We start from the raw sequence: 27468 nt of genomic DNA, 5'->3' as shown, positions 1-27468 counted from the left end.
TGTACAATCCTGGTCGTGTGATAGCATGGGATTTGTATTCCAATCTCATTGTGAAGAAGTCTGGGTAGCATCATGACTCTCCAGTGCAGCTTGGTAATCAACATTGATGTCGCTACGTGATGTATACACATTACTTTCATGATCGAGCATTTGACAAACGACCAACTCCGCCGAATAAGATTCAGATAGCCTGGCGTATTCGCCAAATTGCCCCGAACAAATGACGATAATGTAACAACAAATGACCCGTCTTCCATCCCCTTTGAGGCGTTTGACGAAAGTGAAATAGGAAAGTGAAACCGTGGAGCAATGATTCGCATGCGCTTGGCTGACTGTTGAACCTTGCCTTACTTCGTCTTGCAGAACGAAGAGGTAGTGATGTTCAAATCGTAGAGCCAGGCTCCGCTATTGAACTCGGAGTAGACCGTCTTGATAAGCCATGGCTGCGCCGAGAAAACGCCATTGGGGATGACCTCCAAGACGATGATGCCTGTGACAGGCTGCTCAGGCTGGACAAAACCGGGTGCTGATGACCTCCAGCGTAATGCAACGTCCCGGCATCCGTGCCAGATGTTCAAGATTTGGAAAGGAATGGAAGGTTGACTGCTTTGACCGGCCTCGAATGCCGAGAGAGAAGTGAAAGTTGGAGTACCGAGTTTGGCAGGGCCATCTGGACAGCCGTTGTTGATAAGCTCGTTCACGCTGTCGGAGTAGTCGGTGAAGTCCTTCGTCAGGAAGGCCTCGGCATTTGCTTTGCTGTATGCCAAAATGAGGCTCTTGAAATTGTTGGCAAGCTTCGTGGCTTCATCGTCAAGGAGACATATCTGAAGGGTGCGTTCTTCAAGCGAAGCAACAGCACTCGCTGCAGCGAACGCGACGCAGGACAAGAAGGCGAAGAAGCGCATCGTGAGTGTTTCGAAAGCCGAACAAGGAAGGTCGCCTTTGTATGAAGCTCTTATAGTTTAGGATTAGGGAAGGTAAAACGCAGTCTGCCTGATATGTTGCAAGTTGAAGGCAGATGATCAAGGGCAACGAGGGGGTCTGGAATATATAGGTCATTGTTACACACTCCAACCATGCCCCGAGTAGCAACATGCGTCCAGTGTACCTGCATATCCACATCGTCTGCTTCCTCTCGCTGCCGATGAATGCTTTGGTCACTCGGCAGCGTGCAGGCATCCAATGAGGGCGATGCCAGGTGGCATTGCAATGACGGAAGTGGTTCGGATCGGAGACATGGCCACCATGATCCTGATCGGGAGACGAGCCTGGGTGGTGCCAGGAGCAAAATCTTTCATTGATTTGCGATGCTGGTTGAGATTAAGCCACCGAGAATCACTAGACTGCTTCACAAACGAAGCTCGTGCGGTGCAGCTACCTTAGTCTTTCGGGATCTGCATCACCGGGAGGGAGCCATTGGATATACGGACTGCGGAGCCGGCGGAAGTATCGCTATGCATGGACGGATTTGGGCACATACATACTTAGTTACACATGCATAATCTCAGGTACAGCGGCCGAAAGAGGTAGGGACTGTATTTGCTTTTGTACGTGCAGAACAAGCATTATCGTCATGTGTCGGAAGTCCTGATTTCGGCGTAGTGGGCATATACATGTCGCGTTGCTCCGAACGTTGCCCAGGTGCACTGCAGGGCGGCTGACATTTTCACAAGTCCAGTACTGTTGTAACACATTGGCTTGATACTTGCCAGAGCAATCTTGGGTCAGGAACGGATGATCGGAGTTCGCATACCGGGAAATGATGAATGTTGGTTTTGTACGGTATCTTCCAGGGGTCAAGGACAGGGCTTTTCCCCTCGTGTTTGTTTCCGTGACAGAAGGCATCGGCAAGAGGAGCCACCGGGAGACTCGAAGTCTCGTCTATTGTTCTCATCGGGATTTCCGAACCGTCGGAGCATAGGTTTGGCGCAATACAGAAAGCACACTCTCAGTCAAATGAAGCATTGATCACCGAACTAAACTCGTTGGGGAGCCTATTAACATGTCCTGCTCAGGCGGAGGCCGCGGAGCTATGTCGGTCAGGAATCCGCTCTTTGACAGCCTGGCCTTTCAACACACGATAAGCCGTACAGTATCTATATATGCATGAAATGGGCATCGGTCCAGAGATTCGCGTGCACAATGAGCACAGGCACGCGCACAGACGAATGATACACGTGCAGCTGAGGTTTGTTGGATGCGTTGGAGGACGAGCGCGATGTCGGTGTTGAGCACGTGACAGACCGCGACTCTGCACGGTTTGTTGCCTGACCACGGCTCATGCCGTACAGCATGCCGGAATCATTTATCGATAAGCTGAAAGCTTTATGTGACGACGTGGGCCATGATCTCAGAGAGCTGCAGTTCACGATCACTAGGCATCGTCACGTTCGCAATTGCGCCCTCTCTTTCGACAAAACCCACCCCCTACCTACATTTCTGTGCCTGTACACTCCGTGTTAATTAAAGAACATTATCTATCAGAGCCATCCTACCAAGACCACGTAACAGCGTGCAGCCCTGGAAGTCACAATGGTACGCCGTCGTCACCTTGCATATGGTCATCAGTTGCTGACTTCAGTCTAGGCGCACTACTACGATGGTACCGATCCGATGTCCATGTACAGAAATGCCATGATGGCTCGTGGAGGTCGTCCACGTCGCTTCGACGAGTATTACCGGTGCTACCCAATCGCCATGATGCCAGGACCAGAGCGCGAAGCTGCCAACCACGGTGGCAAGATGTTTCTTCCCGCGTCGGCGCTCGACAAGCTTACACAATTGCACATCACATACCCCATGCTGTTTGAGCTCGTGAATGGAAGCAAAGGGAAAAGTACACATGCTGGAGTGCTCGAGTTCACTGCGGAAGAGGGCCGTTGTTATCTACCATACTGGCTCATGCAAACGCTTCAACTCGACCCTGGTGATCTATTGCAGACCAAGTCCACCGATCTCCCTCCAGGACAATTTATCAAACTTCAACCTCAAAACACCAATTTCCTTGACATCAGCGACCCCAAAGCAGTCCTCGAAACAGCCTTCCGGAATTTCTCTTGCCTGACTCTCGGCGATGTCTTCACATTTTCCTACAACGATACTGTATTCGAAATCGCGGTCCTCGAAGTCAAACCTGCAGGATCAAAAAACGCCATCAGTGTACAAGAGACAGACTTGGAGGTAGATTTTGCTGCACCAGTGGGCTATCAGGAGCCGCAAAGGACTACTGGGACAAATACACCAGGGAGCATTGCATCGACCATGGCAAGCAAAGGAGGCATGATGCATGCAGAAGGAACGATGGCGCAGGCAATAAACTATGCTGCCATTGCACCTTCATCCGACACCGCTGCGAATGGTGCGGCATCACAGAACTTTTCTGGTGCAGGCAACAGACTAGTGACAAAGAAGGGTAAAGCAGCAGCTGGCGCACCGAGTGCATCTTCCTCAGCCAAGGAGAGCTCTGTCGCCATACCCGGGGCCGTTGGCAAGACCATCAGCAAAAATCGAAATGGCCCACAACCGCTACGCCTACCATCTGGCAAATTGTTCTTTGGCTACGAAATCAAACCATTACGGAACAAAGATGCCGAAGCCGAAGCAGAGTCACAGAAGAAACATCATTTCTCGGGAGAAGGGCAGACACTCAGAAAGAAGAAAGATGGAAAGTAATTTAGTGATTCACTTGAAAGACAATGGTGAAGTCAGGAGAATTTATGTTTTTCTTTCGGGGACAGCGTCGGCGTTGGGCGGACGGGACCTACATAACACATGCATTGTGCGGCGACAAAATCTGCACCGCAATGATTATTCAACTTACCTACGAAATATGATATGAGGTACGGAGGGCTTCCGACCATGAACTTTGAACGTCAATAGTTGATCGCTTCACCCCTGTTTCGCACGCTTCTTCTCAGGGCCGTCTTCCTCGCCTTCGTCATCACTGACATCCGCATAAATGGTCTTGGGCTGCGTCTTCTCCCAAGCTCGTGTGAATAGCGGATCATTCTTCGCCTTGTCAGCGTACGCCAGCAGCGCCGCTCGCGGATCTTCGTCACGGAGCGAAGACAAAGGAATCTGGGTCTTGACATATTCGGCATCAGGATTCGTCTTGGCGAAAGGCGTCGTGGCTGGGACATGCGGTCGGCGCGGATCTCGACTACGACCTGAGGCCGTCAATCCGATGGTGGGATGTCGCACCGACGCACTGTTGGCTCCGGCACCTGCGCCGGGCACGATGATTGCATCGCTAGAGAGGCCCTGCGACATGTCCATGGTCAGGGAGGGATCGTCGTCGATGTGGCGTCGTTTGGGAGCTCGGGACATCACGGTTTTGGCGCCGGCGGTTGAAGTCTGAGGGTTGTACAGGACGTGTACCTCAGAATTTGCAGATCCAGTAATGATCTGATTGAGCGTCGGGTGCCACAACGCCGTGATCAGTGCTGACCCTGGCGTGACGGGCGTTACGAGCTCGGGTTTCAGGGCAGGGTTGAAAATGTGTAGATGACCAGTAATTGAACCGGTAATGATGTTGGCCGAGTTTGGCGAGAAGCGAATACCGCTTGTAGGGTATTGGGATGATGTCGACAGGTGAGACGTGGTTGTGACTGGCTTTTTGAAGTTGCGGGTATCCCATAGTTTGATGATGTCGTCACCGCCGCGTGTCACGATTAGTCGGCCGTCGTTGCTGATATCCAGCCCTCCAGTCCACGTGCCTGGAGTATGTGCATCTTTGATCTCCGCGGCTGGTCTTGTGAATGGACCGTCTCCGCTCCACATTATTAGACTCCCGTCGAATGCAGTTGATACTAGGATATTGTGCCCGCCTTGAAGCGGTGAGCCCCACGCCACCGTAGACATTCGTGATCTTCCAGCGGCACCTGCCGCTTTGGACTTGTGTACGATGACCTCTTTCTGTGATCTTGGATTGTTGATGTCCCAAATTCGTAGTGTACTGTCGGTTCCAGCTGTGACACATAGATTTCGCTCGGTTGGGTGCCATGTCCCTGTTGTGACTTCGGATACGTGCCCTTTGGTGTTGTGCATGTCACGCAAGTACATGTCACCCTTGACAAACTCCACGACTGTGTCTCCATCGCGTGATATGACCTTTGCTCGTGGGAGACCGGTCGCGACCAGGACGTGGCTGGCATTGAGCGGATTGAACAAGGCTTGGTTGACAGGATGCGTTTCGACGCTGGCAGAATGTTTGGCGGCAGAGGGATCGACTGATTTGAAGGCGCGAATGGTTGTCGGCGTCAGCGAAGCAAAGTCGTGAAGTTTCAGAGTGCAGTCCATTGATCCAGTGATGAGTCTTGCACCAGATGGATCCAAAGTTATGGCCGTGATGGCTCGCTCGTGAGTCTTGATGATCATCTCGTGGGAGACAGGAAACTCATCATCATCGTCGTCATCGTCATCGTCGTCACTGTCGCTGTCGCTGTTATTCTCCTCGCCCTGATCACTGCCCTCTGTGCTTTCCTTGGGCTGTTTTGAGCTGTCTGTATTTGTCGCCGACGCTTCCACTTGTCGCCTGCTCTGATCGATCTGTCTCTTCGCGTTCGTCTCATGTGTGGCTTTGCCGAATGATGTCGTGCCCAAGTATTTCTGCAGCTCATCATTCTCCTCGACCTCTACCTCGAAGCCCTCGTCGTCTTCCATGATGGAGCGCAATCAGATTGTCGCAAAGCGTTTCAGATCAGGTGAATATTACGACAGAACGAATGTAGACAGTCAAGGAAATCTCTGCACTTACAACGTTCTGCTTAGACAAGCTCAAATCGATATCATCGAGATGAGGCTTTGTAGAGTTACAACAGTCGGAAGCAGAGCACATAATTGTATTGACGCGATGCGATAAATGATGTCACGTGAGAGCTATCGTTCCAGCTCCCACGAATTCGGAAATCCATTGTCCAAGAAACGAGAGGAAGCGGGGTGTCATCACACAGAGACGAAATTCGTGAAGGGTGCTTCTTGCGACATCTCTCCAACACCGTTCGATCAACATTATGCCCATCAATTCTCCATGCCACCCCCGTGACCTGGGAGACATCTCGAATCGCTATGCAACATGCATTTACTTGAACACAACTTGAGGCTGTCCTTGCACACCAATGCCTGATGGAACTGGATAACAGAGCACCCGGCGCAATGCTGGGCGCGGCGGCACTTGCAATGCTCATCACGCCCTTGCCCAAGGATCGCAAGAGTTGCGCAATGTCGCTTTGAGAATGAGGACATAACGAGGACTACCGGGCTGCATTGAACATGTATCCTGGACTGTCCACAGTCGCAAACTCAGCGACATGCCTGGCAATCTATTGCCGGGCAAGACTTGGGCAGAGGGGTACATCACCAGAGTTACGTATATATACAGCGCGGCGAGCAACAATTTCGCCTACGGGCATTTGGGTAGGTCATCGTTCTAACCCTATGATCTCGTGGTCCAGTGGCTAACCTGCCGTCCAGTCAATTTATAACAATACAGAGAAGATTAGCATGGCCCCTGCACTAAGGATGACACATGCAAACAAAGAGTGCTACAAGTTTTTTTGACGTTTTTTTGCACTATAGAGATCGTACTAGGTAGTCTGTGTATGATTGTGCCATGTTGTGATAGTTACTTTCTAACTGAGATCACTTCAACATGTTACACGCGAAGGGGCTCGAACGCGAGGCCGCAATTTGGTGCCTTAGGTGTTTGCCTCCGTCGACGCTCAGACTCTGTTTTGCTGTGGCGAGATATTCGAAGACGGCTTCCCGATTGCTTGACAAGATGAATGTTCATGGCCATGACTTGTAAACTACACGTTTCACCTAGCCTCGCCTACAGATGAGCCTGCCTGTCAAGAGCGGGACACGGCATAGTCAAAGAGGGGTTGCCATATAGCTTCTTAGACTACTGCGATCGCAGCATAAATCTTTTCTAGCACTTCACACCTGGGCAGGTATTGTGAGTAATTACCTCCGTGGCATAGAACAGTATGTGGGCCCCATAAGCAGCAGCAGCTTTAACTATCTCCCCATATGTTTTACTTTAGTGGGAACAGGCGTTCGGTGGGGTCAGTGGGTTGGATAACCATTGGACTTTTTGTAGTGATACTCCACGAAGCATATCGAGCGGGAGGGGAATATTTGGACATTCTGATAAATGTGGTTGGCACTTGCTCACATGCTGTCGTGACTGTATGTCATGCCTTTGGGCTTCAATGCACGACATACGCAATATGCCGCTAATCGAGCTCGATGACCTACCGCGACGCCTCCTAGGAGTGTGGTGAGGCGAGGAGCAGGGTCATTTATCAGCCCAGGCGGCTGCAAACACTTGGGCTTGGGCGGCACAGCATGGCTGAGACATGTCATGATGAAGACCTGTGATATCCGTCATGAGCTACATCATGGAGGCAAATCGCCCATCAATTCACGATTTTCGTGGATTATGAGGGTTGTGGTTCTCACGGCTTGATATGCTACATTGAGTGCAAATAGGGACGTTCAGCTCTTTTGTCATAGACCTATTTAGCCAGTTGCGACAGAAGCGGAGGGGTCACAAGGGACATCATCAAAGCACAATATGCTTCCGAAACACGATCGCATCGTGATAAAGCTATTCATTTCTTGACTCGGCAGCTGATGCCGGTCAAAGCTCTCATCAACCCTTTGTTTCAAGCCCACCTGGGCAGGATTGGTTGTAACGTGCCCTCTAGCATGGGGCAACGCAATGCTCATCATTCAGCCTGTTTCGAAGGCGTGGAGGAATCCAGAGCTTGACAGATCGCCTCCGCACAGCTTTGGCTGGAGCAGGCGGGACCAGGCGAGGTCCCACAATTGTCCAGTGACGTCGGCTTGCACCTCCATAACAAGCGCATGCGAGCACACCAGGATACCTTTTAGAGCCTGACAAGCTGGCGTTTCCCGAACATCTTCAAGCTTTGCGCGCCATTGAATGCGCATGTGACCTGCTCGACAAAGAACAGGGACCCACTTTCAGGCTGGGCGCAGATGATGATAATTTTTCTCCAGACCTTACTCGCGGGACAATCGTAGGGGAGCCACACCGTGGCAAGTACTGGCGTACTTCGGCATGATACAGCGAACTCGCACTCTAGGACCCGATGCAGCTGTGCAGATGGCACGTCTCCATGGGCGGCAGACCCAATGGTGAAAGTGCCGAAGGCTATGGGTTGCTACCGAAATAAAAGACGTGGACAGCTGGAGCACGAACAGGCTGGGCAGGAGTATCGTTCGTCCTGGATAGAATAGCGTTCCGTTGGAACAACGTGAAACCAATCAACGTTACACAGCACGAATTGGACTGTACACTCATCTACCTAGGCAGGTAACGAAGTTTGATCGATCGCATACGATTGAACGAATATTTGGCAGGACTGAACATGAAGCTGCAGTATCCTAGTCGCCACCATTCTAATGGGAGAGCAATAGCGCCAGTCCAACACATTATCTCTCAGGAGGCACCCAGTGACGAATGAATAGAATGCAATGGCTTCAGTCAGGAGTCAGGGAGTTTGTCTAATAACCTTGAACTCAGCCCGTTGTGTTGTACAGTACGACGTCTGAAATCGATCGTGCCAGTGCTGGAACCAAGGGGCAATGTTGCCAATAATCAGCCCCACCCACCATTTGTTGATTATCAGGTCACGAGCACCACTCGCTTGTACCCCGAAAATGCTGCCGCTGGTGAACGGAAGGATCCACTATCGAGCTGGCATCTCATCATGACGATGAGTTGCACTCTTCTTAGTAACGCCGTCCACCATAACGGGAGGCTGCCACAGTGCCTTCATGTCGGAGCATCTAAGAAGCCACATGTATGCCGGAGTAGAAATTCGTTGCCAGGCCGCAAGAGTCAACGGACTTCGGCTCTATCGCCGGACGTTTGGGCATGCACATGGGCGATGACCTGCTATCCGCAGCCTGCGCAATGGAGCAGCAATAATAAGAAAAGTGTGATATCTCAGCTGCCACGGTGGTGAACCCTGCGTTCTGCAAAGTCATCGTCGCACAGATCTCAAATGATGTCTCGTGGTCCAGCTCGCCATCCCCTATCATGAGAGTGTGGTGGAGCGGCTGAACAGACATGTTGTTCAAGTGAGAAGGTCCCTCGAATATGTGCACTGAAAATTGAATGCGTGTGTGTCTGTTGAACATATGAACTTGTCCAGACACACACAAGGAAACGGATGCTTGGGCCCTGCCTCTTCCTACGGAAACGGCGGCCAGCCCCCTCGGGGCACCTGACCACCACGACGAGGGAACAGAACCCGTGAATGTTATTATGATGGCGAATTCAAGTTTCCCTCCAGAAAGTCGTATTCTTCAAAATCACATACATACATATCGAGTGCGAGACTGATCGACGGACCAACGATAACCTTTCTACTATTCGTCCTGTCACCGCCGCCGCTCGCATCGGCCCTGTTAAATTTGTTCTCGCTCGCCGTCTGCCGCCTGCATTTGTACTCTACTACTATCTGCGCACCCGCTATACATATAACGTCCACCTGATCTTTCGCTCTCATCCTCCACACCCCGCTTGCCCTGCCCGCCGCCCGCTCTTCCAAAGCTGCGTGCTGGCGCGTCCGATCCTCATTCAAAATCACGACATGACAACGAGCCGATCAACTGCATTGAATAGCCTCAGAATGGGAGGTAATATCGCCCGCTCCGTGTATCGCCGCCATGTCCTCAAAGCCCGCATGCTGACCATGGTTGTCGCAACACAGAAGTGATTCGTGAAAAGGTCCAAGATGGCCTCACCGGCGAGACAAAGGAGATGCAATACACCCAATGCAAGATTGTGGGCAATGGAAGTTTCGGCGTTGTCTTCCAGACCAAATTATCGCCATCGGGCGAAGATGCTGCCATCAAACGGGTACTACAAGATAAGCGATTCAAGGTACATATCGCCGCCCGAGTGATGCTCTGCGCACCCACGCGACACTCTGCTGACCCATGTCGCGCCAGAACCGAGAGCTTCAGATAATGCGCATTGTCCGCCATCCCAACATCGTGGAGCTCAAGGCATTCTACTATTCGAACGGTGATAGGGTGATTGATCTCGATAAAAAACTGGGGGTCCAAACAGCTCTGATGGCGGTGCAGAAAGACGAAGTATACCTCAATCTCGTCCTCGAGTATGTTCCGGAGACCGTCTACCGCGCATCGCGACACTTCAACAAGTTGAAGACCACCATGCCCATTCTTGAAGTCAAGTTATACATCTATCAGCTTTTCCGCTCCCTCGCCTACATCCATTCTCAAGGCATTTGTCACCGAGACATCAAACCGCAAAATCTCCTCCTCGATCCATCTTCGGGCATCTTGAAGCTCTGCGATTTCGGTAGTGCGAAGATCCTGGTGGAGAACGAGCCCAATGTCTCGTACATATGCTCACGGTACTATCGTGCGCCCGAACTCATCTTCGGCGCCACAAATTACACCACCAAGATTGGTATGTATAGTTGAAGGCAGTTTACGCCTGTTCCACTGAGACACCGACAACTGACAAACTACTAGACGTATGGTCGACTGGCTGTGTGATGGCGGAGCTCATGTTGGGCCAGCCTCTCTTTCCCGGCGAGTCGGGAATTGATCAGCTGGTGGAGATCATCAAGGTTTTGGGTACTCCAACACGCGATCAGATTCGCACCATGAACCCCAACTATATGGAGCACAAATTTCCGCAAATCAAGCCACACCCTTTCAGCAAGGTATGGAAGATGTTGATATTACAATACAAGGATTCATGCTCACCTCGTATACAGGTCTTTCGTAAGGCGGATCCCAACGCAATCGACCTGATTGCGAGGCTGTTGGAGTACACCCCGACTCAGCGATTGTCGGCGATCGACGCGATGGTACACCCATTCTTTGACGAGCTACGTGACCCAGCAACGCGCTTCCCCGATTCACGTCATGCTGGTGCTCCGAGCAAGGACCTACCGACACTGTTCGATTTCAACCACCATGGTATGGGACTTCCAAGGTCGAAAATATGCCTGCTATTATCGCTAACAATGCCGATTCTAGAACTCTCGATCGCACCGCATCTCAACCACCAATTGGTTCCAGCGCATATGAAACCCGTCCTTGCCGCCAAGGGTTTAGACATTGACAACCTCACACCTCTACCAAAAGATCAAATGATCGCTCGACTCGATTGATCGCAACACAGCAGCATCAAAAAGTAATCGAACGACGCACTTTCCTCTATGAGAACATCCCCGCAAGCGCTGCATACCTGCTCAATTGTGCGCGAAATGAACCAAGAGAGAAAAACTGTCGGGTGCAAACAAAACTCCTTTCTCTGTGGTTGGAAGATGGAATCATGAGTTACGCAGTGATGGATAACGATGAAAAGAACGAGGGTCGACAGCAGAGACAGAACAAAGGCTCGTTTCTTTGTCATGGTCTACGTCCCGTCCCCGCTCACGGCGAAATTGGCGTTATGTTTTGGCGCGGCGTACCGAATCTATGCGGTAGACACAAGGAGATAGCACCGCAATTGTTTTGCGTGCGTGCAAGGTGTGAATCCTCTGGGAGGAAAAGAGAGATGGACACGATCTAACCAATCCTTCAGATGATGGTGTTGGCGATGGAACTGGTGAAGGACCACAGACATGTGCGCCCACCCCAAAAGTAGTTGCAGACACAGAGATGAGTTCACTTTTCGTGTCTCTCGCACATATATGTGTGTACCTCTACCATGTGCTCGCGTGAGCGATCTTGATTGCATTGGACACGCCGCCAACTTGCCTGAGCTCATGATCTCTCTTCACCGAAATGTCTTTATGACCAATGCAAAGAGTTCGTCCAGACCTCGTTTCCGCCAGAGAATGAATGTATTGCTGCCCAGTAGGCTCGAAAAATTAGAAACATGTCGCTCCTCAACGCCACCCGGAAGTCATCCATGAGATATCAACTTATCCACTTTGTCTCCCACGTTCACATGACAGACAGACCGGGAAGAACTGCACGTGGCTGAACCCACACAAATTCCCCATTCAGCCTCTGCTTTTGACTTCTTCAATGCCCGAGTGACGCAATGCCACTGCCTGGGCACTTGGGCCGCCCGTGATGAGCAAACTGTATTTTACCTGTGCCAAATTCTTCCTACGAGGTGCACACTCTCACATACTGCAGATGCACGCTGGTGACATACATGAACAGGCATTGGTGTCTTGCAGTGCAGCTCAAGCGAATGACCGGACCGATCTCTACAAATGGAGCATTCGATGCCCGATGATACGAAAACCGTAATCGCTCACCCGCTTTCTCAACGCCGTTGAGAAGATCTGAAAAGACTTCGACACGATTCCTTGGAGGCAGTGCACCATGCAACTACCAGGATCAAATTTTTCCTCTCCTCAACAAGGTACCTCTGATACCTCACCCAAAGCTCCCGAACACTATACTACATGTTGACACACCATCAGCGCCGACCCTTGGGAGAAAACTTATTATAGATAACGCCTCCTCGTCATGGCGCATTCACGTAAAGAAGTCGGGCATGCAGAGAAGCACTCATGTTTTCGGCTTTGCCATTTCTTTTTTCTTGGTGATCATTCCTGTTGTAGTCGTCCGGCCGCGTTTTTGGCTGCATGATATACCGTTGCGAGACGTGTTTTATAACACAGATGCCGGTAGCCGTTTCGTTTCCAGCATGGCCTCTCGATAGTAACTGAGTGTCGGTGTCGTCGTGAGGAGCTCTCCGAGACTCGGAGAATGCAGCTACAGTCCTCATCGGAGAATGCACGTCATTTGTTCGCCGTGTCTTGTAACCTGCTCATATGTGGATCACCATCTCAGAATTGGCTGACATCAAGGCCAAGAGCCCTGACAGTGCACTTGGACTTCTTATCGTACCTAGGTAGCCATGCCTTGCCGATTAAAATGCATGTACTTACCGTGGTGATTAACGCTCGTCCCAGCTCCTGTCACGATATGTTTTGCATACACCACAGGCAACCGCGGAATTTTCCTGTCTTGAAATCTCACGCTGATTTGCAGCACGTCGTTGATAGTCCATACACGGCTGACCTGATATCTGAACCGATTTATGTTGGAAAATTAGATGCGTCATTGTGAGAATAATCTTCTACGACGAAGTCCGCGCCTGTAGTATTGTACAAAATCCGCATATCTGCGCCTGGGACATGCCTAGTCCTAAATGTTATTGGAACCGCCGTTATACACCCGGAACGCCATCGCTATGCAATTCGAACTTCCCTCAGCTATATGATGCAATCGAGACTTCTATGCCAGAGTCTCAATCTCATTTCCAGGCAATTGCACCTCAACCGTGTCCTTCACAGGTGGAAGCATGCGCTCTTTCTTCGCAGCCCTTCGGCCCGCATGCCGGACATAGCCCAAAAGCGTCAATGCCCCAGACGCGGTGACACCCTCGACACGCCGTGCCTGACCCAGGCTCTCGGGCCGTGTTTCGCTGAGGATCTTCTTTTCCTCCCAACTGAGGCCATGAATAGCCTGATAGTCTAGATCCGGAGGTAGACGGAGTCGTTCGTCGCGCGCGAATGCGGCGGCCGCCGCTTCCTGAGCGATGATATAAGGGGCGTAGGCGCCTTCAATGTCGATCCTGGCGCGGACGCGGGCGGGGAATTGTTTGATCTCCGGGACGAGATTCTCCAATTGTGATAGAGTCACGTCACTATGTCTGAGGATGCCGAAACCGGATCTTCTGATGCTGTCGCTCCGGACGTTGAAACCTTCGGCGTTCCACTCGCTTGAGCTAAAGTTTCGTCCTTCGAGAAGGGCCCGGAGTTCTTCCATTTGTGACTTTTCGTCGTTGAAGGCAGTCCATCGTCGATCGCTGACCACGCCTGCCTCTCGACCTTTGGCGGTCAGGCGCAGATCGGCATTGTCCGCACGAGCGGACATGCGGAATTCGCTGCGGCTTGTGAACATCCTGTAGGGCTCGCTGACACCTTTCGTTACCAGATCGTCAATCATTATTCCGATGTATCCGTCGGCTCGCGAAATGACAAACTCCGGCCCACCGATCGCAGCGTTGCCGGCGTTGATGCCAGCAACGACACCCTGTGCTGCAGCCTCTTCGTACCCGGTCGTACCGTTGATCTGACCCGCTAGGAACAGACCATTGATCATTTTCGTCTCCAGTGTGCTCTTCAAGCTACGTGGGTCCACATAGTCATACTCCACGCCGTAGCCAGGCTGTAGCATCTTCACATTTTCAAGACCAACGATCTTTTTCAGCATGGCTTCCTGTGCTTCCGCCGGGACAGTCATGCTGATGCCATTCGGATAGACTACATGGTCGTTAAAGCCTTCGGGTTCAAGCCAGATCAAATGTCGATCCTTTGTTGTGAATCGAATAACCTTGCTCTCAAGAGAAGGGCAGTATCTTGGACCCTTTACTTCTTCCCGGATATGAATACTTTTATCGAGGTTCTCTCGAATGATGTCGTGAGCTTGAGGATTGGTGTATGTGCTGTGGCAAAGCATCTGCTCTTCTACAGCTACTCGGTCGTTGAGGTACGAGAATGGCATCGGAGGCTCATCACCTTCGTGAGGTGCTAGTTTCGAGTAGTCGATCGTATTCTTGTCCAATCGTGGCGGAGTTCCGGTCTTCAATCTGCCCAGTTGGAATCCTGCCTCACGCAAGGATTTGGATAGACCCAAGGTGGCCGCTTCACCCATTCGCCCTGAAGGATACGCCTCCAAGCCAATATGGATCTCCCCACCTAGGAAAGTTCCGGTTGTGATGACCACGTTCCTCGTCTGGATGATCTCACCCGACTCCAAGCGAACACCAGTAATTTGACCGTGGCGACCATCTACCGCTGCCTCGGGAGAGCGGTCCACAATAATGTCTGCGACTTTCCCCTCTTTCACCGATAGACCATTGTAGTTCTCTATCTCTTGTCGCATGTGCTTCTTGTACAGCACGCGATCAATCTGAGCCCGAGGACCCCATACTGCAGGTCCTTTCTTGCGATTGAGAACACGGAATTGTATGCCAGCTAAGTCCGTAACTCTCCCAACTAAGCCATCTAGAGCATCAATCTCACGAATCATTGTACCCTTGCCAATTCCTCCTATTGACGGATTGCAGCTGCAGACGCCCAGATTCTCTCTTGACGGCGTGACCAGCATCGTCCGAGCCCCTGTACGCGCTGCCGCGGCAGAGGCCTCGCAACCCGCATGACCACCTCCAATGACGACAACATCAACTGGGGATCTAGTCGCACATAAGTGAGTGATGAAACATTGCTCCTGACGATGTGAAACTCACCTGTTATCTGATGCTACCGTTGCGAATTTTCGACGAACGGCAGCGCGGGTTGAATGAGCCAGCGAGACATTTCTCGTGGCGAGTTGTACCTGCGCGCACAATTTTGACGACATGATGATGGAAGATGCTCACATGATTCAACGCCTGTGGTCTGCATGCGGCGACGATTCATCGATGATACTTCAACGCCTCGAAACGCCATGGAGATGCAGTGTTGCAAGCCGTTTCCGAATAATTCAATACGGCATGCGATAGGATGCATATGAAGCCCCGGCTTCCGAAACTGAACCCTTGCTTCTCACATGCTAGCCAACCTTGGAACACATGAGTGCCTCGTGCGTGTACTCAACGCGAATGTGCGGTATGTCATGTGGACTATGGTATGTGCTCTGACAAGGACAAGCCACATGTGCAAATCAAAAGAATCACGGTTGCAATGCCCTATCAGTCATTTCGGAAAAGGAAAAGAGTTGAACACGGTACTGTTGTTAGACGGCAATGATGCAATCTGGCACTGGGGAGATTGACGAGCGTCAACGGGTGGTCGTCGAACCGCGTGTAGGCCAGGAACCGATTTGACGTTACAGTCTGGAGATAGCAACCCTGGGAGGCTTCAACCAGGTCGTTGCCCACGATATCGGACGCTACATGCATACTGTATGTACAACTAGTTATGGCTCATGAGGCGGTCTTACATGTCAGCTTGGTTGTCAAGCTGGCGACAAGACCATCATGATCGTGTTGCAGTCAGTGCGTGTGGTGGTTTTGGCCTATCTGTAAATTCGGTCAGTCAGGTTGTTCAGTGATCAATGTCGTTGCTGGCACGGACTGTGGTGGCAGCGAGCGAGCGGCAGTGCAACAGGTCGGGCTAGCGGGCGGCGCTTGCGATGACGATGGCAGCCGAAGTTGCTTGCGCTTCGCGCTCGTCCATGCTCTAAGACAGTCACACATCGACACGTCTGAAGCTGCGTGTGGCCTACTCATCTGTGGTAACGTCCAGCTTTGGTGTCGCCTTAATTCGCCAATGTCTCCCTTCTTCTTCCAACCACAAATACCTTCAATACCCAGCTCCCAAATTTCGAGGCCTGAGATCTCCCGGTAGAACATCACACCTTGCCGAAATCCTGCCCAACACACGGTCAATCAGCACCTGCCCATTACCACAAACCTCGACAGCAGATCGCCGCTATGACAGACAGTTCAGCAGCGCAAGTCCGCACACCCAATGCGAAGAAGCATCGCGCACCCTCAGCACAACACCTAAAAAGCGCCTCAGCTCGAACAGTGGCCCCAGCCAACAATGGTACTCAGTCAGATAGCGCTCTGGCATATTCAGGTGCGGCATCGCCGCGACCCGCACGACGACAAAAGCAGAAAACAGCAGATGTGAAAGGCGGTGCTTCCCCGAGCCACAAACAGGCAACGCCTGGAGGAGCGCACTCAAAGACACGCCCGCCTGCTTCGAATGGCGCTGTCACAGTCCCTATGGGTGCGAAGGAAGATCTACGGTACGCTGGAGCAACATTCTCGGCCTCGCCTGCTGCGGCCAGTCTTCCAGTCCCGAGGTTCGCAACGAGATCGGCATCTAATGTAACGGGATCTCCAAACTTTGCAAGGGAGAAGATGCGGGAGCCACAGTCGGAGGTGTTTGATTCATCACCCGAAGTCGTTCCAGCTTCGCCAGCTATCCCGCCGAGCTCTCCACTTGATCTTCTGTTCAAGGCAGATCGTGCAGAAAAGGCTAAAAGCATCAATGCCAACGTTGGCGGCCAACGTGGGGCGCTTCCAAACGGCAAGAGCATCTTTTTGGACGAGACGGCGAACGGCAACGCCGGAAGACAGAACACGCCAGGAACCCATAGTAGCCCTCGTCCTGGAATGAGTGACAGATCGTTGTCTTCACCTGGCGCATGGACACCACCGGCCAATGACGACGAAGGTCGGCAAGCTGCTTCGAAATCTCTGAAAGCGCTTTTGTTTGGTCAACCCCTGTCTCCCACTGCATCACCACCTCCACCCTTTGTTATGGACGATCCTCGGACTTCAAGGACACCGGATGCGACTCCACAATCATATCATAATCGCACCCCTTCAGCTCCATTCACGCCTCCTTCAGAGCAACGTAATCAGAATGCCTACCATTATGGCAATCGAAACTTGTCTCCACTCTTCAAGGCTGCTCGAGGAGACACTCCGGCTCGTCCGTCGAATTTGAACCACGTCATGGGTAACTATCACGAGCGCGGGCCAGGAAATCCAGCCCACTCGTCAAACCAGTTTTCCGGCTCGTCCATCAACCACTTCCCTTACGGCCAAGGTGGTCATCCCAACCAGCAGCAGGGCATGCCGCGTCAAGCGGGCATGAACCAGCCCTTTATGAACAACAATTTCGCAGGCAATCATACTCCAAATGGATATACTGATTGGGCAGCCTCCGCATCTCCTGAGCATCCTAGAACAACTGGAGGCCGAGACACCTCCGCAATGGAGAACGATTTACGACGCATCTTGAAATTGAGTTAGTGGTTTGCACAGCAAGCAGGCGCTGGACGGATTACAATCTCGTTTTTCATTGTTGGACTTTGGCGTTTTGGTGATATTTAGGTTTGATGGTTCGGCGTTATGCGGGCTCTCGTTGCACTTTGAGAAGCTATTTGGGGATTATCTTCGATCTCAAGGATTGGACGTTTGTGACTCTTTTCAACTGTCACATGCACATGTTGGTGTTGCTCTGACGGCGTTCTTCAGGTTGGGCATGTATTATGACCCCAGCATCCATGATTGCGAAAGGTGTGTTTCCTCACTGCACAGGTTGCGCGAGTTGGATTTCCTTTGTTTTTGCTTTACGAACGGGTACAGGACTGCGATGCAGGGAGAAGGCGGTTTGCAATTACACGCAGCAGCCGAGGATTATAGATAGACGTCCAACTCACGCCACTCCTTCATTTCTGTGCGCACGCTTTGTCTCAACTGAGTTTCCGCAAGGTGTCAGACGCAGTAAAATGTTATCAACACGGCCTTCAAGGATCAAGCTTAGATAGATACTGCTAGACACCTGCACTAAGGGATTGAGGCACTGGCAAGCTCATAAGACGTCCTGGTCCGTGCACGAGTCTTCCTGTGACATTCTTGAAATATTCCCAGGCCAACCTTCGAACCATTTCGTTGCGTCAAATCGACTACATGCAGTTTGCATTCGACAGCCTGGTGACTTCTTCGAAAATTACTTACTATCAGAATCGTGACCAGCAAGAACCAGAAATGGACTGAAACAACCCCGCTTCCAAAACCTAACACTTTCGATTCAAGCATGGAGTACACCAACGAACAAGTTGAAGAGGTTAGTCACCGAAGTGAATATCATTGCAGCGACCTAATTGACAATAGCTTACCGACAGCTCGTCAAAAGGCTTTACGAACCTGGAAGTTTGAAGGAAGTCTCTCGCATCGACGATGAAATCAAACGACTTCAGCATCTCCCTCAGGGATGGATGCTTGCCGACTACCTTCTCTCAAGTGATAATGTGAACGTGAGGTTTGTCGGGGCCTTGACATTTCAGATCAAATTGAACGCTGAGGGCCATACACAAGGGTATGTAGATTTTGCTTCATGAAGGAGAGCATCCCACTCACCATGGAACCAGTGAACAACTCGATGCAGCAACGTTACAATCGGTTCTCATGAAACTACTTCACTGGACGGTATATTTTGATTGATCCTGACGACGACTATTTTCTGGCCTCTGACATTAGACTGGTAGGTACATCTCCAAAAAGCCGGTGAAGGACAACTTGTCCTCAAGAAATTGGTCTTGACTTTGTGCACCTATTGCGTTCGCTCGTCACAACAGTGGGATCACCCCCTACTTCACCTAGCGACTTGTCTGCAACATGGCGTCGCAGTGCCTCCTGAGCATGTCCCGAGTGGCCCAGACGTATTTCAGCAGCAGCAGCCCTCACTGGCAGAACCCCAGGTGGTCGTGCTGCTCTGGTTATCAAGTATGCTGGCCGTGGATGCCGGGAAATCCGACGACGCCAAGCTGGCCCCATCTCGGATCCATGGGCAAATGGAAGAAATGGTATACTCGGTCAACATTATGATCAAATATGCTCTGTCACAGCCTCCGAGCCCAAATTCTACCAGGGTTAAAAGCGAAGCCATATCGTGTTTCTTGAATTGGGTCAATTATGCTCAGCCTCGTTGGTCAACGAAGATTGAGGCTCTGAATTCCCTCCGCGATCTTATCCCTGGCATAGCCTCGCTCGTGGCCGATGAAGATCTCCGAGATCAAGCTGCTGATGTGTTTCGAGATGTCCTTGAGAATTACAGCTCGTTCTTTCAAACATCACACATGCAAATCATATCGTCCATCATCACCGGACAAATTCAGCCAGTACTGCTCCAGGGCCTCCGCGATCAAGCCACAGAAGTCATACCTCTAGCGCAGCTTGTCGTGGCATATGGCAACGCCATTGTGCAAAGCTTGGTCAGTGATCACGACAACGAGCATTGCCGGAGTATCCTACAGTTGGAATTTGCCATACTCGAGGCCCCCGGCTATCCTGGAGACGACGATGAGGTGTCGGTGCACAGCATAGAATTCTGGAACACCTATATCGAATACGTCAACGACGAAGCATATGAATTCACCCAAGACGGCACCGAGCCTTCATGGCTGACATACAGCAAAGTAGTCTGCTCACGTCTTATCGAAGTCCTCTTGTCAAAGATGTGCCCTCCGCCACCTCAGATTGCGCAGAAATGGACCAGTGCAGAGGAAGATGGGTTTCGAGAATTCAGGATGGATTCATCCGATCTCATGCTTTCGGTATGTCAGCAGCTGGGCAGTCAAATCGCTCAGCTGTTTGCATCAACAGCATTGCAAGCTATTTCGTCCAAAAATTGGCGTGAGGCCGAGACTGCCTTGTACTGCTTGAACAAGCTCTCCGACGATCTGATGGAGCTAGAAGGCGCTGATGCGCTACTGGCTCAGATCTTTGGATCGAGTTTATTCCGCGAAGTTGCAGATTTCAATCAGCCGATTCCCCATCAAGCACGGAAAGCTACAATTGACCTGCTCGGCTCGTATGGCGAGTATGTCCAACGTCATGACGAGTACCTACCTGACGCACTTCGATTTCTCTTCGCATCGCTTGAAACATCCGACTTCAGCAATGCAGCCGCCAAGTCAATAGGTGAGCTATGCTCAACCTGTCGCAAGAGCTTAGTTGGCGAACTCGATGGCTTTCTTGCCCACTACAACAACTTTGCGAGCAGTGCACAAAGCGATTACTACAGCAACGAAAAGGTCATCGGCGCGATAGCTTCTATCATTGAAGCGTTGACACCTGAGGCGGCCAAAGCGCGACCATTGTCTATCTTGCTCGATATCGTTGAGGGCATGATCGCGAATGTGAACACCTCCCTGACTAAAGGCGATGACATTGCGGGCCATGACCTCGGCCTAGCGACGCTCAAGTGTCTAGCCAGCAGTGGCAAGGGACTCCAGGTTCCGGATGAAATAGCCATTGACGTTGATGCCGAGCAGGATCAACAGACAGAAGCCTCCAACTTTTGGACAAGTCAGGGAGGGCAGAGCATTCAGCTTCGCATACTCAATTGTTGCTATACTATCCTGAGGCTGCTGCCGAGCTCAGGCGAGATCGTGGAGGCTTTTTGTCAAGTCTTGCGTACCGGATTTCCTGAAACCAAACCCGGTCCGTTCGTCTTTCCACCAGAAGTCATTGTGCAGTTCGTCGAGCAGACCAACATCCATACACCACAACTTGAAGCTGTGCTGTCCGTGACTTGTACTTTCATCACACAGATTCGAGCACGCCGGGGAGAGGACAATATCTCAAATCTTGTGGGCAGAATATACAACAACCTCGTCACATTCATTCAGTCCCTCAACAATGATCCCAGCACCGATCCATCTCTTGCCCAGAGCAGCATCGAAACCTTGATTCGCATGTTTGACGGATTCACACCGATCTTACTAGACAGCGGCTCAGCCACAGGAGACTCATTGCGCATCGTCCTCGATTTCGTCCTACTCGCGCTCAACGGCACCGAACTCCTCTCCAAGCGCAGCGCGGCAGATTTCTGGTCCAAATTCATCAAGCTCAGTCTTCCCGCCGCTGCCGCTGAAGATATCATCGTCCGAGAGCGCGCCAGCCAAGCACTGGCTGCATACGGGCCCAACCTTTCTCGAGCAATAATTCTGCAAATCACTGGTTCTGCGATGCGTTCGGAACTCGACCAGATTTGTGCACCTCTCAGTGCTCTGCTCCAAACACAAACTCAAGCACGAGAGTGGCTCGAGGCGGCATTATTCGATGAGAGTCTTTTAGCCGGACGACTCAGCGCGGAGGTCGGCGATAAGGAGAAGAAACGATTCTTAGATGTTCTGTCGAAAACGCGCGGAGGTGGAAGGGAAATGAAGGATGTTGTCAAGTCGTTTTACGCGGCTTGTCGAGGAACGGTCCAGAGGTTCTAGTCCGTCGATGGCTGGTTTTGAATATTGCTCCGCAGCGACATCACTGCTTTCAATCGAGAGTGCGGGCAACTTCTACTAGAGATATCATTCGAGCACAGATACTGGCGGGGCTTGCCCAAACATGAAAGGGCAGCAGCTCTTCTATTCATCGGTAAATTTGCTAGATCTATCCAAAGGACCCTTCGAGTGCTGGTGGTCCTCGCCTCCAATGACGACGCAGAATACTCCTCTCCGAAATTCCCAAAACTCCGTTCCCAAATCAGAACAGCAGCTAGCATCTGCTTATTACGTCGACAACAGAAACCTTGATGGTCTTCTCTGCTATTCTCACAATATGCCAGGATTACCAACCTCCGAAATATCTACTTCATCGTGTGTCAAAAACTGTCGCACCGATTTCGTGCTCGATGAATTTGTCCCTCTCCTCGAACGCCATCTGCCGATTGGCTCAGTATCCACGACCGCCTCCCGATCTCCCACCGCCAGGGCCTACGTCGATCTGGAATGGAAAGGGCGCATCATTAGTCGTGATGGGCGGGATATGACCTCGCTCTAAGTTGGCCAACGTCACCACCGCCAGGGCGGCCTTGGCCAAACTTCTCTCCATGACTCTCCGATTCCGCTGCGCCTCTGGCTCGCTCCGCGCCGTCATGACCTGGAGATCCAGCACCCAACACTCCCACATGGATTTCTCATCGCCACCGAACCAGCCCCTTTTCCGTTTCCTCTCGAGGAATTGTACGCGGATCTCAACCCGGTTGTTGGCGGTGCCGCCGCGGCTCAGGCTGGAAATCGGTTGTTGGCTGTAGGTGCTAATCGGGGAGGTCGTGCCACTTGTCGAGGCGGAGCTTCCGCTTCCGCCTTCTTCGAGCTGGCGAAGGACGGCGTTGGCGCGCTGCTCGACGAGCGCTTCGACGTCGTCTTCGGTGACGTATGGAAGGGTCATGTCGAGGACATCGTGGGTCGCGGGGTAGAGCGGGGTGAAGTATCGGTGGAAGAAGATGGTGTGGAGGATGCCTGTTCTTCCATGATGAGTGGAGGAGCGCGAGACGACAGGCGTAAAGTTTTGGATCGGTCTCAAAGAGAAGAGAGGAGAGTGCCTTGCAGGAGGCTCGTCCTTCGCGACAGGGTGGAGGCTCTTTTTCGGGTTGCGCAAAGACGATGTGCTAACCTTTGACTACATCTTTCACGTATGAGCGATCTGCCGAAAGCTCGAGGTGATACTCCGGCGGCGCTGTCCTCGAGTCCATGCTTGGTCCCTATTTGTGGGAGAGAGACTCTCTTGCGGAGACGTTTTCGGCGATAGTGAAATTTTCTCAGATCAAACCAAGAAAGCCTCGAGAGTGGGATAAATTGGAAAACGCAACGCTGCAAACGGCAGCGCGTGAAGAACTCCTAACACATGCTCCAAAGACAAGTTCCTGTTCATCCAGATTTCGAAAATGACGACGCGACATGTGCCAGATGGTCAGAGGATCCTAGGCGCGGGTGACGAGAGACGAAACGTCAAGTGACTGTTCCTTAATCCGCCGGTTGCAATTCCGCGGGCGCAAGTGGGGCAACAGTCAGCAAGTCCTGGGCTGGCGACGTATTGCAATTGGAGGAATTGTGGGATGAAACCTTGGAATTGGGCGCAGGGCTGAACTGGGCCAAAGTTTTGTGCACAAACAGAGTCGCTTAATAAATGTGATGATTGTATTCCCAATCCGTTCATAATTAATGTACAACCTTGGAATATTCCTACATCCATACCTTGTACTCTTGCCAATCTAATGACAGCATTGGCGACAGCATCATCGCGAGAAAATTCAGCGGCATAACAATTGTGGTAGAAGCATTACAGCGTGCGAATCATTTGACTATTTGCAATAGCGATGATGTTGAATAACTCGTCCACACCTCTGGCTCATCAGCAGTGCCTTGAGGGAACATTCATCGCTTGGACGATAGAAGTCTATGACTCGTAAGATCGAAAGTCCGCGCCTCGTTTGCTGGGCGCGAATTGTACCGTTCCGTTTCGCCGTCGCGCTCTGGAACAAAGCCGCGGCGAAGCGAGACTCCTGGGAGAGAAATGTCCAAATGGTCTACGATATATCAGCACAATGAAACATCTTGACATTTCCACAGCAAGCGTGCGGCGAGCCATGAAGCCTTACGCGTATTTGCATGTGTAATCCGACAAACATTGTATACGAATATATATGACGATGGATAGGAAAGCAAGACTTTTCTCAATCTGAACAACGCGGGTCACTCACTACCTTTTAGATCTATAGTAATCGCTCAAATACTTCTCCCGACTGCCAACAATAGAAGTCCCGGTTCACATGGTAGTGATCCAATCAAATACTGGACCTTGCAGGTCAATATTCCTGTGCTCATCCATACTCGATCATCTCTCTCATGTCTGCTTGATCAGACAATTTGGGCCGCCTGTATCAATAAACTTCCCAGGCCGATGTTGATGATCATATGCCATCCTATACTCCACGCCATGGAGTACAGATATTTAGGACTGAAGACTGTCCAGATGAAAAGGTGTGCGCGAAGCGCAGTGCATGCCGCCATCACAGCGACTAAACTTACCGCAGTGAATGCTGTGCCACAGGAGAGGTAGGATATCCACACACTGCCATCACTCGACGCAGTAGCCGCTGGTGGTGCGCCTTCGTGCTTCGCTGCTCGTACTGCGTCCTCATGTAGCTTCTTCCGCTCATCGTGGATCCAGCTCCGAGGGTCAGCAGCAACCTTCGACAGTTTTTGCGGAGCGGACTGTAGTCTTTTCCCATCAATGAGAAGCAGAACTGTGGCACTGCACCACCAGATGGGAGCTGTCCAATTGCTCGCAAAGAGCAGTACGCCCACAGCACCGATGTTGTAGTCGGCGACACCATTGTATGCATTGCTCAGATCGATGCTTGAAATCGAGTTCGAGCCACCCATGCAAAAAAAGTAGACATGCGACAGAAGCAGTGTGGTGACAGCAATACGCGTGTGGTGATCGCGGAAGTCCTTGTTCTGTGATCGGAGCAGAAGATATCTCATCGCCTGCATCTGCAACTCGAGTCCGAGGAAAAGGGGGATGTTGGCAGCTCTCGACTGCGTCATGAGGAAGAGCGTGAGCAAATAATGCAGACGCTCGGCAAGACTCGGCAGTCTGTTCACTTGCGGAATGGATTGTCCTGTTGCGCGACGGCTGACATTTGCTGATGCAATAGACAGCACGACAACCACCACCGTCAAAACGCCCAATAGACCAAACGCCACACGAGCTTGAAGTATCAGATCGTAAGCCTGTGTCCAAGCACGGATCCGTTCTGCCAGGCCTTGGACCAACTCCGGAGCGTCTGCCTGCGTGAAATTCAGCTTGAATACCACTGCCGCAGCGACCGCCAACGCAACCAACGCAGCACCGAGCTCGCTGGGCATTAGACCTGCCGTCGATCGTCGCACCAGCTGTAAACCGACGTGAGCATATGCCGACAGGATCAAGATCCAGAGCAACACGACTGCACGTGGGAAGAATGTGTGAACAATGTCCGGTGCGCCGGCATGCTTCTGACCGGTCTGATTCCAGCGCACTGCGAAGCGATGCACGGAAAGAAGTACAAATGTCGCAGCCGCGATACCAACGCGACGTTCAGGCGTTGCATTCACTAGACCGCTGCCCCCAGCCGCGAGGACTACAATCCAAGCAGGCGTAAACCAGTACCAGAAATGCTGTTCCTCCTCCACATAACTACTGGCAAACATCATGATGCCGTAAAGAGTGCCAATGGTGGTGAGAAAGAGTCCAGGCACGGTGATCGGCCGTAATGAGGGGAAGGAGAACAGTGCCAGAGACAGAATGACACCGCTGAGGACAATGCCTGCAATCATGCGTGGAATGTTATAGGAGCTAGCCGTGCCGCTCAGAGTCTCTTGTGCTTCGTTTAGGAAGCTGTAAAGTGCAGCTTGCTCTGTTTCAAGAGAATTCCGAGCATTTCTGACAGACAAAGCAGAGGCCCAAAGGCACGCCAAGCGCTGTATTCCCTCATCGACGTCTTTGCAGGGTTTGTTGTGACCGCCGAGCGATGCTAATCTGGATCGATATGTCGTGACAATGTCCTGGAAGGCGCTCGCACCGTGTGAAGCTTCTATTATCTGCAGGATCTGATCGGCGTTCTGGCGCAGCAATTGCGTAGAGTCCTTTTCGGACCACAATGCCGTAAACTCGGGGATGAAGACACCGAGACTGTTGCGTGACACCGGAAAGCCCATCAAACCTGCTAGGGTTGGGATCAAGTCACTTTGCTGCACCTTTGTGTAGTAATGGAACTCAGTGCCGGGCTTTGGTGCTGTTGGGCTTTCTTGTTCGCTGTCGCGATGAATTTTACGCAGTTGCGGGCTTGCAAAAAGCAAGGCTGGTTCGGTCTCGCCTGGACCACTGCCACCGTGATTGCCGCCTGCATTCATGCCGTGGTCGCCTGCAAGTACGAGAAGGGTCTTGCCATGATGATCGTACTTCTCCATAGCTTCAAAGATGGTACGTACGATACCGTCCATCTCGTGTTGTTTTGGAATCATGTTAGGTCCTTGCGGACCAGTCTTATGTCCGATGTGATCAAGGCCCAGATAGTGCATGATCATGGAGTTCCAATCATCACGTCCGAGCTCGTCTGGGACATGTCGCGTCACGTTATTGTCTACTTCGGTGAAGTCCTGTATGCAACCGCGAAACGAAATTCAGTAAATGAGAATATATTGCATTGTTCATGATTATATGATCTTTGAGAAGGGCAAGGACCGCGCTGGTGGGAAAGGGAGGCGAGGCATGTGTAAATAAACAACGAAACGAACCAGGATCAGTTTTACTGACCGAAACAAAGAAGCTGCTCGTCCCATCCACCCGAGCAAAGAATTCGTCACCGCCGGCGCTGTTCGGGAACAACTTCAGCCATGTGTCATCACCATAAAAGACTATGTTTCCTCCACGGGCCTTGATTTGCGCGAGCCAAGTGTCTTGTGCGGCGAGAGACGAGCTCGTATCACTCTCCGCGAAGTTGAGTATCAAATCGAGGAAAGATGGCACAGAACCCGTCGTCAAAGCTTTGACGCGCGGCATTGTGACTGTCGGGGGAGATGCATGCGCCGTGAATGGAATTGCAGCTCCATCGCGTATCAAACTGCATCGGAGAATCAGCTATGTTTGCTCGAAAATGAAGCGAGTGACGTGTCTAACCTCTGGGTGTAATGGAAGCCGGAATCGTAGCCGTAGACGAAATCACTTCGCAGCGCATCAACCACCATAAAGATGATCCGGTCAAAAACGGCTTCTGGTTGAGTGTTCTGCGTCACATCGTCATGTTGAAAGGAAGCAAGGCCCGACAGAACCGGCTTATATGGAAAGAAACCTGAAGCGAATGTGAGGATTGCAAAGGGGAGAAGTAGATTCGCGAGCGTGAGCGCCGCTATCTTGAAAAGACTGCGGGCCATCGTGGTCATTAAGCTACCAACAAAGATCAATCAAGGAGCTGAATTTCCCGTGACCATGTTGAGTGCAAGATCGATTAAATTCACGACATGTCGTTCATCGGTGTCGACGCCTTGCCTTCGAGCTCCTGAATGATCAAGCCGGCATTGGCTTTCGTGTGCCTTAGGCCCAGTCGAAGCAGCCGCGCCAAATGCGGACCT

The 27468-nt window shown here is 51.5% G+C and overlaps 10 protein-coding genes across 10 annotated transcripts; 5 read left to right on the top strand and 5 right to left on the bottom strand.

Moving 5' to 3' along the window:
* Positions 1 to 50: 50 nt before the first annotated feature.
* K489DRAFT_380065 (uncharacterized protein) lies at positions 51 to 1379 on the bottom strand. Its single transcript, XM_033604803.1, has one exon. It carries the CDS (start codon positions 903 to 905, stop codon positions 348 to 350), a length of 558 nt encoding a protein of 185 aa, XP_033459730.1. The 5' UTR covers positions 906 to 1379; the 3' UTR covers positions 51 to 347.
* A 1153-nt stretch (positions 1380 to 2532) lies between these two features.
* K489DRAFT_370329 (UFD1-domain-containing protein) lies at positions 2533 to 3672 on the top strand (the record flags this gene model as incomplete). Its single annotated transcript, XM_033603125.1, has 2 exons — positions 2533 to 2535; positions 2587 to 3672. The coding sequence occupies 2 exons, from the start codon at positions 2533 to 2535 to the stop codon at positions 3670 to 3672; spliced, it is 1089 nt and encodes a 362-aa protein (XP_033459729.1).
* A 29-nt stretch (positions 3673 to 3701) lies between these two features.
* Positions 3702 to 5801, bottom strand: K489DRAFT_380062 (WD40 repeat-like protein). The gene has a single exon (XM_033604802.1). The coding sequence runs from the start codon at positions 5659 to 5661 to the stop codon at positions 3889 to 3891; it is 1773 nt and encodes a 590-aa protein (XP_033459728.1). The 5' UTR covers positions 5662 to 5801; the 3' UTR covers positions 3702 to 3888.
* A 3825-nt stretch (positions 5802 to 9626) lies between these two features.
* K489DRAFT_388627 (serine/threonine protein kinase) lies at positions 9627 to 11186 on the top strand (the record flags this gene model as incomplete). Its single annotated transcript, XM_033606427.1, has 7 exons — positions 9627 to 9691; positions 9715 to 9919; positions 9988 to 10071; positions 10126 to 10474; positions 10540 to 10733; positions 10788 to 10992; positions 11053 to 11186. 7 exons carry the CDS (start codon positions 9627 to 9629, stop codon positions 11184 to 11186), a joined length of 1236 nt encoding a protein of 411 aa, XP_033459727.1.
* A 1896-nt stretch (positions 11187 to 13082) lies between these two features.
* On the bottom strand, positions 13083 to 15476 carry K489DRAFT_380057 (glucose-inhibited division protein A subfamily). The gene is made up of 2 exons (XM_033604801.1): positions 15296 to 15476; positions 13083 to 15241 (listed from the first exon to the last, which is right to left on the bottom strand). The coding sequence occupies exons 1-2, from the start codon at positions 15406 to 15408 to the stop codon at positions 13279 to 13281; spliced, it is 2076 nt and encodes a 691-aa protein (XP_033459726.1). The 5' UTR covers positions 15409 to 15476; the 3' UTR covers positions 13083 to 13278.
* Positions 15477 to 16215: 739 nt separating this feature from the next.
* K489DRAFT_214050 (uncharacterized protein) lies at positions 16216 to 17938 on the top strand. The gene has a single exon (XM_033599679.1). The coding sequence runs from the start codon at positions 16484 to 16486 to the stop codon at positions 17816 to 17818; it is 1335 nt and encodes a 444-aa protein (XP_033459725.1). The 5' UTR covers positions 16216 to 16483; the 3' UTR covers positions 17819 to 17938.
* K489DRAFT_214051 (uncharacterized protein) lies at positions 17939 to 18403 on the top strand. The gene has a single exon (XM_033599680.1). The coding sequence runs from the start codon at positions 18058 to 18060 to the stop codon at positions 18334 to 18336; it is 279 nt and encodes a 92-aa protein (XP_033459724.1). The 5' UTR covers positions 17939 to 18057; the 3' UTR covers positions 18337 to 18403.
* Positions 18404 to 18466: 63 nt separating this feature from the next.
* On the top strand, positions 18467 to 22019 carry K489DRAFT_214021 (ARM repeat-containing protein). Its single transcript, XM_033599678.1, has 4 exons — positions 18467 to 18635; positions 18705 to 18825; positions 18896 to 18997; positions 19057 to 22019. The coding sequence occupies exons 2-4, from the start codon at positions 18787 to 18789 to the stop codon at positions 21793 to 21795; spliced, it is 2880 nt and encodes a 959-aa protein (XP_033459723.1). The 5' UTR covers positions 18467 to 18635; positions 18705 to 18786; the 3' UTR covers positions 21796 to 22019.
* Positions 22020 to 22243: 224 nt separating this feature from the next.
* Positions 22244 to 23373, bottom strand: K489DRAFT_356633 (DUF1649-domain-containing protein; the record flags this gene model as incomplete). The annotated part of the gene is made up of 2 exons (XM_033602541.1): positions 22967 to 23373; positions 22244 to 22812 (listed from the first exon to the last, which is right to left on the bottom strand). The coding sequence occupies exons 1-2, from the start codon at positions 23043 to 23045 to the stop codon at positions 22244 to 22246; spliced, it is 648 nt and encodes a 215-aa protein (XP_033459722.1). The 5' UTR covers positions 23046 to 23373.
* Positions 23374 to 24006: 633 nt separating this feature from the next.
* On the bottom strand, positions 24007 to 27373 carry K489DRAFT_380053 (alkaline phosphatase-like protein). The gene is made up of 3 exons (XM_033604800.1): positions 27017 to 27373; positions 26654 to 26960; positions 24007 to 26496 (listed from the first exon to the last, which is right to left on the bottom strand). The coding sequence occupies exons 1-3, from the start codon at positions 27268 to 27270 to the stop codon at positions 24211 to 24213; spliced, it is 2847 nt and encodes a 948-aa protein (XP_033459721.1). The 5' UTR covers positions 27271 to 27373; the 3' UTR covers positions 24007 to 24210.
* Positions 27374 to 27468: the final 95 nt, after the last annotated feature.

This window comes from Dissoconium aciculare (assembly GCF_010015565.1).
Source record: "Dissoconium aciculare CBS 342.82 unplaced genomic scaffold K489scaffold_6, whole genome shotgun sequence".
In the NCBI taxonomy this organism is placed as follows: Eukaryota; Fungi; Ascomycota; class Dothideomycetes; order Mycosphaerellales; family Dissoconiaceae; genus Dissoconium; species Dissoconium aciculare.
The sequence above is the reverse complement of the archived record's forward strand: the minus strand, read 5'-3'. Positions and strand labels throughout refer to the sequence as shown.